The sequence below is a fragment of the Canis lupus genome, chromosome 4, assembly GCF_003254725.2.
Source record: "Canis lupus dingo isolate Sandy chromosome 4, ASM325472v2, whole genome shotgun sequence".
Classification (NCBI taxonomy): Eukaryota; Metazoa; Chordata; class Mammalia; order Carnivora; family Canidae; genus Canis; species Canis lupus.
In genome coordinates this window covers 55,863,531-55,880,305 of record NC_064246.1, presented here as the reverse complement: position 1 = coordinate 55,880,305, position 16,775 = coordinate 55,863,531, and the positions used below count along the sequence as shown (strand labels likewise).

The window sequence follows — 16,775 nt, the reverse complement described above, 5'->3', positions numbered from 1 at the left end:
GTATAAATATGTATATTTTGATATTTTATTTACATTAAAGATCAAATAGCTCATGAATTCATCAATATATGTTTAAATTCAAAGCTGGAGGGTTTTTTTCTTTAATACATGTTTATCTCCTTTCCTCACATGAAGAACCCTGGTTTTCAAGAATACAGGAGATAATGGAATTAAACTCTTTTGCCTTATTCCATACGACACACACAGCAAATGTTGGCATCATCACAATATAACATTGCTACCAATATGATTCCTTGAAACATTTTTTTTGCATGAACTTTCCCCACTCCCTCCCCTCAACTTGTCTTATAGTTGTCTTTTATTGTGCATACTACTCTTTCCCTCCTAACTCCCACTTAGTCTTGGTTCCATAGGTAACTGTATATTTAATGTTCACCATCAGTCCATATGTTGATATTTCTGCAGTCAGTTTGGTTGTCTATAAGAGACAAGCTTGTTCTATAGGTCATTCCTTAGGAAGACCTCATGGAAACAATATCTCTTGAGTTCTTGAATGTTGTAACAGTTGTGTCCTTTTTACTGGAAAGTCAGTTTTGCTGGATATAAAATTCTTGGTTCATATTTTCCTTCCTTGAATATCTTGAATATGTTATTCCCGTTTCTTCTGTCATAAAGTGTTACTGTCAAAAAGTCTGCTGGTGATCTAATTTTCTGTCCCTTGTTGTACCTTGCCTTTTTGTTGATACCCAAAAGGATACTCCTTCCTTCCTCCTTTCCTTCCTAGTACATTTGCTGGATTGTGTCTTAGTGTTCATCATTCCAGACTGATATTCTTAGTTATGTGGTATGCTCTTTCTCTCTGTCATCTTTAATTAGTGAAGGAATCCTTCCCCAACTCATGCTTCTAACCCAACTAATTAATACCTGCTCAGTTGATTCTATTTTTGAACCAGTGTCTAGTAAGGAAAATCAGACCACCAAAATTGGCACAGACTCACCAACATACATTGGTTAATTATGTGAAGGAAATAGGTGACTATATCAAAATTTGGGCCTTGTAAGCATGGCAGATGGGGAAAAGAGCTCTTGGGTAAGCAGTTCCAATACTTGCTACAATAGTGAGTGTTGTGATTCATTAATGTCCCTCATAGACATTGGGCAGAGATAATGATGAGTGTCCTGTATTTGTTGCACATGGTGCAACCCTCTACAGTTAAAAAAAAAAAAAAATGCTTTCACATCTCTTGTCTCTACTATTATTTCAAAACTATCCTTGCCCTAAGCAGTTCAGGAACTATCATCCTTATTTTAGTAGTGACATGGAGACACAGAGAGTCAGATTGACTCACAGAATGTCACACAGCTAAGGATGACATCAGGGTTTCCTGACTGTGGATCTAGTATACCTTCTACTTTCCCATACTTCACACCTCTGTGGCTGGCTGAAAACCAGATTTCTTTTATTTTTTAGGAGAGGGACGCTAAAAAGGAAGCTTGGGGGTTATTAAGGGTAGACCTTGTCAGTATCATAGTCTGGTCAAGACCTTGCCCTATAGGGAGCCTTTATTCCTCTTCCTGTTTCTCCCCCTGTTTTACCCTTTTCCCCCTCTTCAGCCTTCTCCAATGCTTCTTCAACAGCTTTATTATTGAGGTATAATTCACATACCACGGCCACTCTTTTTTTTTAATATAAATTTATTTTTTATTGGTGTTCAATTTGCCAACATATAGAATAACACCCAGTGCTCATCCCATCAAGCGCCCCTCTCAGTGCCTGTCACCCAGTCACCCCCATCCCCCGCCCACCTCCCCTTCCACCACCCCTAAGTCCGTTTCCCAGAGTTAGGAGTCTCTCATGTTCTGTCTCCCTTTCTGATATTTCCCACTCATTTTTCTCCTTTCCCCTTTATTCCCTTTCACTATTTTTTATATTCCCCAAATGAATGAGACCATATAATGTTTGTCCTTCTCCGATTGACTTATTTCACTTAGCATAATACCCTCCAGATCCATCCACGTCGAAGCAAATGGTGGGTATTTGTCATTTCTAATGGCTGAGTAATATTCCATTGTATACATAAACCACATCCTCTTTATCCATTCATCTTTCGATGGATACCGAGGCTCCTTCCACAGTTTGGCTATTGTGGACATTGCTGCTATAAACATCGGGGTGCAGGTGTCCTGGCATTTCATTGTATCTGTATCTTTGGGGTAAATGCCCAGCAGTGCAATTGCTGGGTTGTAGGGCAGATCTATTTTTAACTCTTTGAGGAACCTCCACACAGTTTTCCAGAGTGGCTGCACCAGTTCACATTCCCACCAACAGTGTAAGAGGGTTCCCTTTTCTCCGCATCCTCTCCAACATTTGTGGTTTCCTGCCTTCTTAATTTTCCCCATTCTCACTGGTGTGTGAGGTGGTATCTCATTGTGGTTTTGATTTGTATTTCCCTGATGGCAAGTGATGTGGAGCATTTTCTCATGTGCCTGTTGGCCATGTCTGTGTTTTCCTCTGTGAGATTTCTGTTCATGTCTTTTGCCCATTTCATGATTGGATTGTTTGTTTCTTTGCTTTTGAGTTTAATAAGTTCTTTATAGATCTTGGAAACTAGCCCTTTATCTGATATGTCATTTGCAAATATCTTCTCCCATTCTGTAGGTTGTCTTTTAGTTTTGTTGACTGTATCCTTTGCTGTGCAAAAGCTTCTTATCTTAATGAAGTCCCAATAGTTCATTTTTGCTTTTGTTTCTCTTGCCTTCGTGGATGTATCTTGCAAGAAGTTACTGTGCATGGCCATTCTTTTTGAAAGTACATTTCAGTGGTACATCCACCACCACTAAGTCTTCCTTTCTTAGTAACCCTTATAATTTTGCTTCTGGAGTGGGGAGGTTGACAGAGGAAGAGGGTGGTGGATGCCTTCCTGAGATCCCAGATCTACTCCCTTCTAATGGGCAGCAAATGCAAATTCCTAGAGGGGCTCTAGAGGCCAGTTGCGTGAGTGATGCCTGCCTATGTAAGAGAGTGGGTCAGGTTGGGAAGAGAGCAGATGGTTGGAGGATATGGCCCCTCATCTCAAGGGGCATCCACTGGCAACTCAGCTACTGCCAACTGCTGCCATATAGGAGCACAGGGATAGGTTACCAGGCCTTGTGGTTATTCCAGAGAAACTGGACATCTGGAACTTTAAAAGAACTTTCTGGATTTTTAGTATTTGGAAAGATAAGTTTATATTGTTTTAAAAAGGTACTGTGTATGGTCCATTGTAGATTGGAGGTGACCTTAGACCTGCAGTTTGAGACTTTTTTTCATTAATTTGATTTATCTCATTTTATTTCATACATTCCCATTTATTTTGCATTTCTTTCATGTATTTATTATTATTTTATATTACCAAATAGGTGAGGTTTTCTTGGTGTGTGGTGAGAGGCAGCTTTTGGAAACTGAGTGCCACATCAGCTCCCAGAAGTTCCATTAGTCGAATGTAATTGTGTTCTTCAATATGAAGTCTAAACAGTGCCGTGGAAGAGAGAGGATTTGTGATGCATTTTATAATCAGGTATCTAGTTCACATATTTAGCTTCAAACACTGTCATACTGTTTGGATGGGATGTCTTGACTTCCCCCTTTTTTCATCATTCACCACAGATGTTTTCGATGTTAGCACTTTGATGTGTGGGCTTCACTGGCCATCTCATGAACCCAGATGCTGCCATCCTTCCCTGCCACCTTATCTGTGTCCTAGCAAAGGAAAGAAATAACCCTATTTGACCAGGCACTGCTTCTCTGTGTCATCTGTTATCTCTCTGGTTTTTATAACAACGCTGGGAAGTTATCACTCCCGTTTTAGACATGTAAAAATGGAAGCTCAGAAAGGGTTAGCAGTTGCCCAGAGCTGTTTATCTGGTCAGTTCTCGTCAGTTTTGAATTCCATTTGCTGAACTTCAAAACCAATTTCTTTTGACTTCTTTATGCTTTCTTGTCCTTATGACTATACTTTTTTTTTTTAAGATTCTATTTATTGAGAGAAATAGCATGTACTCAAGCAGAGGGAGGGGCAGAGAGAGAGGGAGATAATCTCCAGCCAGACTCCATGCTAAGCACCGAACATGACATAAGGCTTAGTTTCACAACCCCGAGATCATGACCTGAGCTAAAACCAAGAGTCAGATGCTTAACTGACTGAGCCACCCAAGCACCCCTGACTATCCTTTCATCTGAGTAGAATTGTCTGAACCTGGGTATAAAATTGAATTTTAGAGGTTGGAAAGCCCCACTTCCTCTCTGCCTTCCTAATATTCTCTATTTTTTTTTAAAAGATGTTTGTATTAGGACTCTTCCAGTTGTAAATAACAGAAACTCTTTTCAAATGGGCTTAAGCAAAAGGACTTTTGGATTATTTTTAAGTAGAAAGACTGGGGAAGTACTGCCTTCAGGCATGGCTGGATCCTGGAGCTTGAGGTCTTCAGTAATGTGTGCTGGGGGCTGGTTGCTTCTCTTCAGGCCATCTTTCCCCCTCTTGGTGGCAGGAGGCTTCCCATAGCAAAACGCTTCCTTCCCTCAGCTTGGCAGCTCAGGAGAAGGAGAAAATCTCTCTTCTGATCTTTGTAATCAGAATCACTGAGCCAATCTCTGTGTCCACTCTTTAAGCCTTTTATGGTGGTCAGGAAGATACCATCCTCTTTGTATGGGACAGCTCTCTACTTGTGGAACTGAGGCCAGCCCCCCTAAACAGTGTGAACTGACACTGGGAGAAGGCTAGCTCCACAAGATCAGGGTGTAGGTTCTAGAAAAACAAAGGAATGAAGACTGAGAAAGCAATTGCCTGCTTTTATATTTAAAACAACAAATATTTTAACGTTTATTGAGTGTCATGAGGACCAAAAAACACCCTTAATAAGGATCCTCGCTTTCCAAGGAAGAAAGGCCAAATGCAGAATTTTAATACCTCTTCAAAAACAGGTAATCTGTTATCAGCAGTTCAGATATTCTCCTTAAAATAAATAAATAAATAAAAGAACCAATGGGGCATTTGCGAAACCCATACTTTTCAAAATAGAAAAAGAAAGGCCAGGTTTGGGCAGCCCTGGTGGAGCAGTGGTTTGGTGCTGCCTGCAGCCTGGGGTGTGATCCTGGAGACCCGGGATCCAGTCCCACATCGGGCTCCCTGTGTGGAGCCTGCTTCTCCCTCTGTCTGTGTCTTTGCCCCCCTCTCTCTGTGTCTATGAATAAATAAATAAAATCTTAAAAAAAAAAAAAAGAAAGGCCAGGTTTTATTTTCTCATGCATAACTAATATATGTACAATGCCAATTTCCTGAGGTCTTAACACAACTTCTTGGTAGAGCAATGCTTCATTTATCTGATATCATTAGGGAATGAGGTTTTCTGGATGAGTAGGATTTTGCAGATATGTTTGTGTTTTTAAGCTTTAAATCTGTAAAAAAAAAAATCTTAAAGCACTTCTTTGTACTACTGAATATGCTGATATAATGAAAATTAATAAATATTTCCTCAGCCACTTATAACACCATGCTTCTAGAAGTTAGGATAGATACCAGAAGGTATGAGAATCCACAGAATAAACATGGTCCTTCTCTTCTGACATGGTCTGGGAGTAGGCGAATGACTGTAACATTTATATGAAAACAACCATAAGTACGCTATGGAATAGAATGCAAAATTCTTAGGAATTTTATAGGTGAAACCTGAGTTAATTCACTAGCCAGTTTCCATCTTTCTTTTCCCTCCCACCCCTTTTGCCTCTTCCCCAGTATGTCCAAACTGCTTTTCTTCTTCCATGTATGTTGGCTTGAGGTCTTCTCATCACTACTTGGTCTTTATTCTAGGGAGCATTGCCAGGAAAAGCCAGACAGTCAGGTTTTTTAAAATGAATAACATTAAAATTCACACTTATACCTAAATCAGACTTGGCATGACAGAGGTTCTGTTATTTTTCTATATATTTTTTTTTCATATTTGAAGATCAATCCAGAATTCCAATTATAATTCTCTCAGATGGTGATTTTTTAAAAGTTTATTTAGTTCATAAACTTTTTTTACTTTTATTTTGAAATAATTTTAGATTTACAAAAATATTACAAAAATATTCCTTTGTTCCCTTCATCCAGCTTCCCCTAATGTTAACATCTTATATAACCATAGTACAAATTATATAGACCCACTAAATGATGTTATTATTATTTTTAGAGGGGGGAGGGGCAGAGGGAGAGGGAATCTTAAGCAGGGTCTGCACTCAGTGTGGAGCCTGATGCGGAGCTCGATCTCACCACCCTGAGATCATTACCTGAGCCAAAATCATGAGTCAGACGCTCAGCTGACTGAGCCACCTAGGTGCCCCGTGAAATAATATTGTTAACCAATCTACAGACCTTATTTGTACTTTGCCGTTTTTCCCACTAGTATTCTTTTTTCTATCCCAGGATCCCGTATCACGTTTAGTTGTCATATATCTCCTTAGTGTCTTCCAATATGTGACGTTTCTTCAGCCTCTTCTTTGTGTTTTGTGACTTTGACACTTTGAAAAGAATAACCAATTGTTTTGTAGAATGTCCCCCAATTTGGGTTTGCCTGATGTCTCTCATGCACATGGGCAAGAATTCCATAGAAGTGACATGTGCCCTCAGTGCCACATCAGAGGTACATGATGAGTTATTATCAACAGTGTTAAGATGATATATGCCAGGTTTCTCTAGGGTCAAGCTACTATTTTTCCTTGTGCAATTAGTAATTATCTTGTAGAGGGATACTTGGAGACTATGTGTATGTCCAGTTGTAGGACATTTTTCTTCAAAGGATCTTTTATGTGAAAACCTAGCACAAGGTTGCCTGGGTGGCTCAGTGGGTTAAATATCTGCCTTTGGCTTAGGTCGTGATCTCAGGGCCCTGGGATCAAGTCCTGCATCAGGCTCCCTGCTCAGTGGGGAGTCTTCTTTTCCCTCTGCCCCTGCCTGCAGCTCCTCCTACTTGTGTTCTCTCTCTCTTTCAAATAAATAAATAAAATCTTAAAAAAAAAAAAAAAAAAAAAAGCCTAGCACAGAAAACAGATAGAAGTGAGTTGTTTTCATTGAAATGGACATGGGATGGGGTTGGCGGCCCAGCAGTCTCTGCCCTCTTCCCTCCCTAACACAACCCCTGAGTCACCTCTGTTTAACTGATAAGCCTCTGTGGAATGCTGTTTGAAAATCATGGCTCTGGACCATGGTCTTTGGCTTTTGTCTTTTAACAATATTTACATGTGCAGTGGGAACCTGTACTCAGAGTATTCCCCAAGATGGTGTTCTTCCAAATGGAAATGAGCAAAATTATATTTCACTTAAGCAACATGAAGTATTACTAATGCCAATCAGCAAACATTTATTTAGCATCTTCTGTGTAGCCATCACTGTGCTAAATCCAGGGAATGTAAGATTCATAAAACAGAATCCTTGCCCATTAATCCTGTATCTTTTTTTTTTTTTTCACAACATTGAGAACTCTATGATCTAGACTGAAAGAAGAACCATGATGGAAGAAAACAAAACATATTTGGCTTTTACTGGGGGAAAGATACTTGAGGTTTTGGGGTTGCGTTTTTGAGTGAGTGCAGAGGCCACTTTGACCTGAGTAGCCATCATGTCTTGGTCAAAAGCAATTACTTTCCTTCTGAGAAGCATGTGTGCTTTAGTGGGGGAAAAAAAATGAGAAAGACCATTCTAACCCCTCCGGCCCCCCGAAAAGAAACCACCCTTTGGTGCCTTTGATTCTCCTTCCCAGATTTGAAAGACTCCAAATTCTTGTCCTTCATGGATGAGGTGTTTGAGCTGTCCGTAATTACATTATTATTCCAGACACTGTCTGAACGCTTCTTGCTGAGGAGGAGGGAGGATTAGGCCGAGGAGGAAGCATGCAGCCAGTCATCTGCCCCGAGCCTGGCAAAGGAGATTATGCCTCTAGAAACGAGGTTTCTGGCTGAGGCTTTGTTACTTAATTAGTCTCCTGTCTCTTTTCCCTTTATGACAGTGGCAGGATCCAGGACGCACCCCCTTTTAGATGAATGCAAATGCCTCTAACGAAGTTTTATAATTGTTCATTTTAAACAAATCAGAAAATTGTCAAAATCACTGTAGTCTCAGGGAATTCAGGGATAGGAAATAACTTTTAAAGGCATATGTTTCTCAAGGGAGTAAAGTAGCAAATACCATCTCTTTAAATTCTGTTTAACATGAAGCCTTTATTGATTGCTCATGATGGTTCTGCACAATTTAATGCTCTTTTAAGTGAATATTATTTAGCTTCTTCACGCAAGTCAGTGCAGACTTGTGGATCTGTAAATTTAGATGCTGATCACAACCAGAAGTCAATGTATAAAACAGTAACAATTTAATTAACTGGTAATAGATCTTATGCAATGTCAGGTTAAAGGGAATGTATAAATATTGCTTTATGAACAAGCCTTTGCAAAGTGTAGACACCGGCCGTTCCCTCTTCTCTCCTTCTCATGGGAAGAGTTATGGGATGACCCTATTAACTGCCAAGGAGTATGAGGTTGCGGGGGGGGGGGGGGGGGGGGGTTACTCATTATTAAACAGCTGTGTCCAGCCAATCAGCCTTGAAGAATTTGACTTCAGAGGTCAGTTAAAGATTCCTGACACCATTAATTTCGTTTTATGAGACACCACTGAAATGCATCAATTCATGCTTTGTCTTTGTCTTTTGATGTTTGAGAAAGGAAGAGAGAAAGTTTTGAGAGCTCCTTAAGTAGATTGAGCAAAAGAGCAAGCATTAATTCAACATGCTCACCTTGCAGGTGGGGAGACTGGGAAACTGAGCCCCAGAAAGAGGGAGAGCTGACCCTTGGCACTGTCATGCAGCAGGGGAAGCCAAGGAAGTTGACTCAAAACCTAACATCCCTTAGCAGCCTTGCCCTAATTTCTTGTCTCTTCAGGAGCTGAGGCCCGTGGGCACTGGAGTTCATTCGTTCGGCAACTCTGTATTAAGCACTAATATATTCTAATCCCTGAAAAAGCATTGTGTTGCCCTTTCTCCAAGTAGCCAAGTGGGCCTCAGGTGAGAGTCTTATTCCTACTACCTGAAGCATATCTGCTCCACCTTAGAGGACCCAAAGAGCCCTGGGCTAGGACTAGACGTCATGTGGTCTATGAAGGCCACCTGAGGCCAACCACTAGCCCAGGTGAGAGCCCCTTGCATGGACTTCCTGTGGGTCCCTGAGTTCTGCGGTGCTCACATTTTGTTGTTGTAGCTTGTTTAATCGTCCTTTCCACCCAGCTAAAAGCTCAAGAGGGAAAACTCCTACCTGTCGAGCTCAGTGTTGTGCATCCAGGGCCTACCACACAGCACCTGACACATGTAGATGCTTCGTGATGATTCAAGAATGAATGAATTCACCTTAGATCCGCAAACCTTCACATGCAAAATGGGCGCCATCACTTGTTCCCTTTCTACCCCATGCAGGGACAAGTGAGCTAACATTTGTGGAAGAGCTATAAGGTGCTACACAATGTGAAGAGGTAGCGCCTGTGAGTTACTAGTGCTATTGTGATGCTGTAGCTAGGCTGCCACCATATTGCATTAGCTCTTGCATTTATCACCCTTTGACAAGAGCACATCTGAGTTACTGTCGGTAACATAAACTGACAGTATAATGTCTAGAATGAGAGACTCTTAGCTTTTAAAGAAACCTCACATGTGTTCCCCCCACCCCACATTATAGATGAGGGAGGGCCCAGAGGAGTTGATTTACCTGCCTTGTGTCATGCAGAGGATCTGTGGCTAAGCCAGGAGTAGGTCCCAGGATCCTTGATCCTGCCCCCCTGCAGCTGAGTGCTGCAAGTCTTCCTTGCTGTTGGAGAAGCTGTGGAGAATTTAATTAGCTACAGTCTGAGATGTGATACATGTCAGAGCTCATTACCGTGGTGGAGCCGGTGGGTCTCACTCTGCAGTGCTATCCCCTGTTGTAGTTCAGTGCCCCCAATTAACTCCAGCGCTCAAGACAACCCAGCTGGCAGGTGTTGTGGAGGGCCACTTCAAGGCAGGTGCCCAGATTCTACTGTGCCCCTCAGACACATTCTCCTCCACCTCAGCCCAATCTGCCACCTTCCCCTGAGATGCCTCCTGATGCCAAACGGAAGCCTTAGGGTATCGAGAAGCATTTCCCACTTAAGAGGCACAAGATCATTTTGCTAAGCTCTGACCAAGAGTTTGTACAAGGTTAGTGTGCTCATCAACCTAGAGACCTCTCCTAAGGTGTTGATGTGGTGAGCAAGAGGAAGGTGCTTTAGGACCCACCACAATCACAGATGAATACCAACTCTGGACTAGACTGTTTTTATTCTTTTAATGCTAACATCAGGAAAGGCAAAAGAAGGTTGGGGAACAGGTCCAGATGAAAGAAAGCAAAAGAGACATGATGAGTAAATACAATGCAGAATCCCTGATTGGATCCTGGTACAGGGAAAAAATAACAGCAAAAGCACTTTGGAGACAAACAGTAACAAGTGTTGGCGAGGAAGTAGAGAAATCTGAAGCCTCATGCATTGTTGGTGAGACTGTAGGATGATGCCGCTTTGGAAAACAGTCCCCATTTCCTCAAAAGGTTAAACACAGAGTTCCCATGGGACCTAGTGATTCTACTCCTAGCTGTCTACCCCAGAGAAATGAAAACATATGTTCACACAAAAACTAATATGTGAATGTTCGTAGCAGCATTATCCATAGCAGACACAGGGTGAAAACAACTCAAATGTCTATCAACTGATGACTAGATATACAAAATTTGGTTTAGCCATACTATGTGGTATTATGAAGCTGTAGAGAGGAATGAAGTACTGACGCATGCTACACCATGAATGAACCTTGGAAACCTGATGCTAAGTGAGAAACCAGCCACAAAGGACACCTATTATGTGGCCACCATTTATATAAAATGTCCAGAAGAGGCAAATCCATAGAGACAGAACATAGGTTAGTGGTTTCCAAGTCTGGGGAGAGGAAGAAATGGGGAGTGATTGATAATGGCACAGAGTTTCCTTTTGGGGGTGATGAGAATGATCTAGAATTAGTGATGAAGATTGCACAATGTGGTGAGAATATTAAAAACCACTGCACTTAAAAGGGCAGATTTTATGTTGTGTGAATTATGTACCAGTTAAGAAATTAATAAAAGTAATTTGGATGGGGGCCTCCTGGGGGGCTCGGTGGGTTGGGCATCTGACTTTTTTCTGGCTCAGGTCATGATCTCAGGGTCCTGGGTTCGAGACCTGCATTGGGCTCAGGAAGTCTGCTTGAGGATTTCTCTCTTTCTCCCTCTGCCCCTCCTCTCTCTCTCTCTCTCTCTCTCTCAGATAAATATATCTTAAAAAATATAATGATTTGAGGGAAAATTTGAATACAGAGTGTAAATTAGATAATTTGTATCAATATGATAATGGAATTGTGGTTATATAGGGAATGTTCTTTTGATTGAGAAATGGATGCTGAAGTACTTAGGGTTAAGCATCATGATGTCTGCAGTTTACTTTCATATGATTCAGCAAAAAATGTATAGAGAGGTTGGTAAGCAAGTGTGATAAAATACTAATAATTGGTAAAGCTAAGTGAAGGGTATACTGGTGTTCTTTTTATTATTCATACAGCTTTTCTTTGAAATTGTTCAAAATAATAGGTTGGCAAATAACATTTTTTAAAGTGAGGTGGAAGTATTAGAATACCAAGGAACAGAGACAAGAGAAAAAGCTTTATGGCTGTCCCCCTTGACCCTTTAGTCTCTCTAGGATAACAAATACTTGTTTTAGCCTTCCCTAGAGGAAATTAATTCCATTTCTGAGCAGTATAGACCCCCTCTCAGCTTTTAGGGAGTACCTGAAACCACAGCCAAATGCTGCAAGCACACATGTCATCTGTCAAAGAGGAGACTTTCTTCTGACCTCCAGTGGGCAGAAGTGACCGCCAAGGGGACCTCCACTCACAGCTCCCTCCCTGACCTTATTCCAGGGGTGGGGAAGAGTTGTGGTAGGTAGGTTTTTATCACTCTTCTTTAAGGGAAACACTGAAAAATAATCAGCAAGTATAATTTCTGAAGACAAAGAGTTCTCAGTGAGTTTTCCAAACCTTACATGTCTTCCCTTGTTGGCAATATTTATATTTCGGGAAGGGATGTAAGGAGCCTTATGGTAACTTGTCCAAGCCCTTATTTTTTATCTCACTCCCCAACGTATGAAAGAACCAGTCAGGTCTCAGGTAGTCTTTAGGCTTATGACAGAGAACTTCACCATATCACTTCCAGAAAAATGGTAGAACCAGTAGTGGAGAACATCAGACCTTGGAAGAAAGTGACCTCCTTGGAAGGCATCTCAGAGCTGCTTTGTTTCCAGATGTCAATGAAGCCTTCCTTGAGAGAAACCCATTGCTCTCATACCTTGTACCCACCCCAGAAGTGTAGTCAGGAGCATTTGCAAAAGCTTTCAACCAACAACTGCTTTTATAGTCTGCAGACTGATTTTTCAATGTGCAGATTTGCTATAAATTTATAGAGTGTTTTGATTCTAAATTCACAATGTGCATCTTTAATGGCTCCAAGTTTGGATAATTTCGTGCTGTTTATATCCTAGCAGCAATGGTTTATGCATATTTCCCAAGCTATTACCCTCCTAGGAGAAGAGTGAACAACCTCTTTTTACAAAAGACAGTCCCATATGTCCTGGTTTAGTGTGTCTCTCTCCAAAGATCATTTTGTATTGAGATGCAAGGAGAGCATGACAGCTGGATGAGGCACCCACCCCAGTTTGCAGGCAGGTGGGTTTGTGGGTTTTCTGGATCCTCCTACCTGGCTCCCAGATGGCCCTGTATTTGAAAATCACCAATTAGGCACTTTGCAGTCACCTGGAGTTTTTCTAAGATATTTTTCAGCCTCATTAAAAAAAAAAAAAATGTTGCCCACTTCCCTCTATCAGCAAAGAACTTTGTTATCAACATGTGACGCGAGTCACATGTTGATAAAAAAAAAAGAGAGCCAGGAATTTGCTCCAGGAGTCCAGCTTGAGACGGTAATCAGAAATGTGAGATGGATAGGATGTTTATTGAAACTTACAAAAAAAGTTTATTGTAGTAAAATATATATAACATGAAAAAATGTAATAGTGGAAAATTGAAAGCAATTAAATGTCCAGCAGTAGGGGATATGATTCACCCATGTAATAGAATATAATGTACCCTTTGAAAATACTTTCAAAGAACTTTTAATAATAGGAAATTTCTCTTGACACAATGACAGGTAAAGAAAGCTGGTTCCAGACCTCCAATTAGGTCTTCAGATTTCAGATTTTAGACACATGCATTGAAACAAGATAAAAAGGGTAACCACAGAATTATCAACAGTGGTTATTATTGGCTGGTGGGATTAGGGAGGATTTTTTAAATTACATTTTTTATTTTGAGATAATTATAGATTTTACATGTAGTTGTAAAAACATTACAAAGAGGTCCTGTGCACCATTTTTCCCAGTTTCCTGTAGGGTATTTAAATTTTCTTCTCTGTGCTTTCCTCTTTTCAAAAAAAAAAAAAAAAAAAAAAACCATATATATATAATCTACAGTCAGGGAAAGTACAATTAAGGACTCTCATTAAAAACAACAAATTTGGGCAGCCCAGGTGGCTCAGCAGTTTAGCTCCACCTTTAGCCCAGGGCCTGATCCTGGAGTCCCAGGATGGAGTCCCACATCGGGCTCCCTGGGTAGAGCCTGCTTCTCTCTCTTCCTGTGTCTCTGCCTCTCTCTCTCTCTCTCTCTCTCTCTCTCTCTCTCTCTCTGTGTGTGTGTGTGTGTGTCATGAATAAATAAAATCTTTAAAAAAAAAATTTATCCATCCTTCTGGAGAACCTTGCTCCAGACTTTAACTGATTTTTCTTCCCTTTTCCTGGACCCCACAGCCCATTGCCTAGCTCTTTGGTCTACCTGCTTAGCACCTGCTGATATGGTAGTTAATCAGCTCTTTGCCTATGAATGGGTTTTGATGCCATGAGTGCATGTTGGAACAATAAGGCACACCTTCCAGAAGCATCAGGTTTACTCAAACTATTTGGAGAAGAAGGGAAAGAAACATTACTTTTATATTATAAAGTTAAGACCTCCATTATAGAGTGGAAAGTAAGATTTGAGATATCATGAGTAAGATAAAGCAAAGTCACTGTTTGAGAAGCATTGCTAGTGAACGCTGAAGACCTACATCTTGAATCACACCATCTGGTAGATATCATGGAACACACAGCATTTTAGGAAGTCTCAGGGCAAGAGCATGGCTGGAGTCACTCTTGAACCTCTGAAGGAAAGATTCATATTTTCTCTTTGTGGGGCAGCTAGGTGGCTCAGTTGGTTAAGCGTCTGCCTTTGGCTCAGGTCGTCATCCCAGGGTTTTGGGATCAAGCCCCACATCAGGCTCCAGGCTCAGTGAGAGTCTGCTTCTCCCTCTCCCTCTGCCCTGCTCATGCTCTCTCTCTCCCTCTATCTCAAATAAATAAATAAAATTTTAAAAAAATTTTCTCTTTGTCCTAGTGCCATGTCTTGCTGGAATGTGCACTACTGGGAAGTCAGGGGCCCTGGGTTGGATTCTTGATTCTGGCATTGACCTCTGTGGGAGCCTGGCAGGACGGCTCCTCTCTGGACCTCCTTTTTCTTGCCAGGAGAATGAACTGTTCAGACCAGAGCATCCCTATGGGTCCACTAAGGCTGAGATGCTTAGGTCAGTCAGTGTGAAGCATGTGACTTTCCCAGGCTTCTCAAACTCAATCCACCTAAAGAAGCACAATGCACAGTGAGCCTGCAAGGGCTTTAGCATCCTTAGAAATTAGTCATCATTGATTTGGTTCTTTCTCTGCCTCCTGGTGACCCTTCCTGTTAACACCTCTCTTTTGTCATGAAAAAAAAGTCTTGAGTGATAGAAGGTTGTAGAAACTGATTAAATGGAGACCCCCCCCCTTTTTTTTTACTTTTTCTTTCCCCTAAAGATTATCTTGGGATTGTCAAAAGCAATTTTTATAGGCAAGTTGGTCTTTTACAAAAGATGGGTTTGCAAAGCATGAAATTAACATTTTTGCACAGAGCCAGATAATTGCTGAAAACATGGTGACTTTCATTCAGCAAGTTTGTAGCTTGAGTAGTTATTAGCAAGGTCAGATACTTCATGCAATAATGCAACTATCAGACTCCACCACCAAAGCAAGCTTGGCCAAGCATCTTGTGAGGGAACAGATGTTCCTGAGATGTTCACCCATGAGGTAATTTTAGATGTCAGGAGCAGCACAGGCCATTGACATTACAGTCCACCAAACACTACAGTGTCATAGGGCCACCCTACTCATGGAGCTTCAGATTTCTATAAGCCCATTTGCAAGGTTACACCTCCAGAGAAGCCGAAGAAGTTCAACAAACAATGTCCAAGCACAGAAGGGATAGCTTCCCCTTCAGACAAGACAGCATATTTGGATTAGAGAGAACCAGATGCCAGCATCGAAAGGGAAGAGACAATAGACAAATTTGCACATTTCAGTAGCTTAGGACATTCTTAAGTTCATAAAGGTTGCCAGAGAATATTAAGTTCTATCCAGGAAAATCTATTCAAGGAATCATGTTGGTGTGTGATTGTGGATTTGCATTCTTTTTTCTTTTTTTAATTATTTATTTATTTATGAGAGACAGAGGCAGGGACATAGGCAGAGGGAGAAGCAGGTTCCCTGTGGGGAATCTGATGAGGGACTTGATCTCAAGACCCCAGGATCACGACCTGAGCCAAAGGCAGATGCTCAACCACTCAGCCACCCAGGCTCCCTAGAATTGTACCCACCAAGCTCCCTAGAATTGTATTCTTATTGGTAATGTTAGGCGGTATAACAACTCAGTCCTAAAATGTCAGTGTTGTAACCCACAGATTTATTTCTCACAAATTATACTCTATCGTAGGTCTCCAGAGCACTCTAGAAAGGAGAGGTGGGAGATGGAATTATTGAGAGATTCCCAGGGAACTTAGCTAGAATTCATTTGGGAAAATATGAAGAATCTGCACTGTCTTATCTTTCTGTGGCTCAGATCCATGCGTGTGGAGAGAAGAAAATTCTCCTTTCCCTGTGCTCACTCACTGGCGAAGTTTATACTCTAAAACAAAGGGAGTTTATTTGAGATGTCCTCTACTGCTTGCTGGGATCAAGTTTTGCAGAGTAAAGAGTACAAGCATTGATTGGAGTCAGACAGACCTAGGTTCAAGTCCTGACTTTACCACTTGCTATGTCTGTGGCCCTGGGCCAATTACCAAATCCTTATAAAATTTTAGCTACTGTGTGTCACTTGGACTTAATAATTGTACCCACCTTAAAGGGTTGTTTTGAGGATAAAAGAGATAATACATTGAGAGGGACTCATTCCAGAGACTAGCACATAATATGCACCTATTCATCCATTCAGTTTATTCAGCCAGCGGTTTTTGAGCACCCATGTGTCTGCTGCACTGCCAGGTGAGCCAGAACAGATACTACCCCTGCCCTTCGGGAGCCTATAATACAGGCATGGATATGCATTAATTAAATAATCACTTCAAATAAAAGTCTGCTGACTAACTTAATGCTGTGAAGAATAGGATTGCTGTGTTTGCCAGAAGCCTTGATTGAGAAGTCAAGTAAGGCTTCTCGGAGGAATGGCATCTGAGCTGAAATGTGAAGTTAATGTAGTGGAGTGGGAACAGGGTGTAACAAGTTTTCTTGAGGAAATAGCATGCACAGAGGCCTCATGGCAGGAAACGTGAGGTGTCTTTG

At 41.2% G+C, this 16,775-nt stretch overlaps 1 protein-coding gene across 8 annotated transcripts in view; it reads left to right on the top strand.

The window, feature by feature from the left end:
- Positions 1 to 16,775, top strand: part of GALNT10 (polypeptide N-acetylgalactosaminyltransferase 10) — a 216,969-nt gene that overhangs the window by 54,085 nt on the left and 146,109 nt on the right. Inside the window, exon 1 of one of the 8 annotated variants that reach the window (XM_025435120.3) lies at positions 3,242 to 3,518. The exons of the other annotated variants lie outside the window; for them this stretch is intronic. Coding sequence (XP_025290905.1) covers positions 3,462 to 3,518 — 57 coding nt within the window. The 5' untranslated portion in view covers positions 3,242 to 3,461. Of the gene's footprint in view, positions 1 to 3,241; positions 3,519 to 16,775 lie in introns of those variants that run through there. 8 annotated transcript variants of the gene reach the window in all.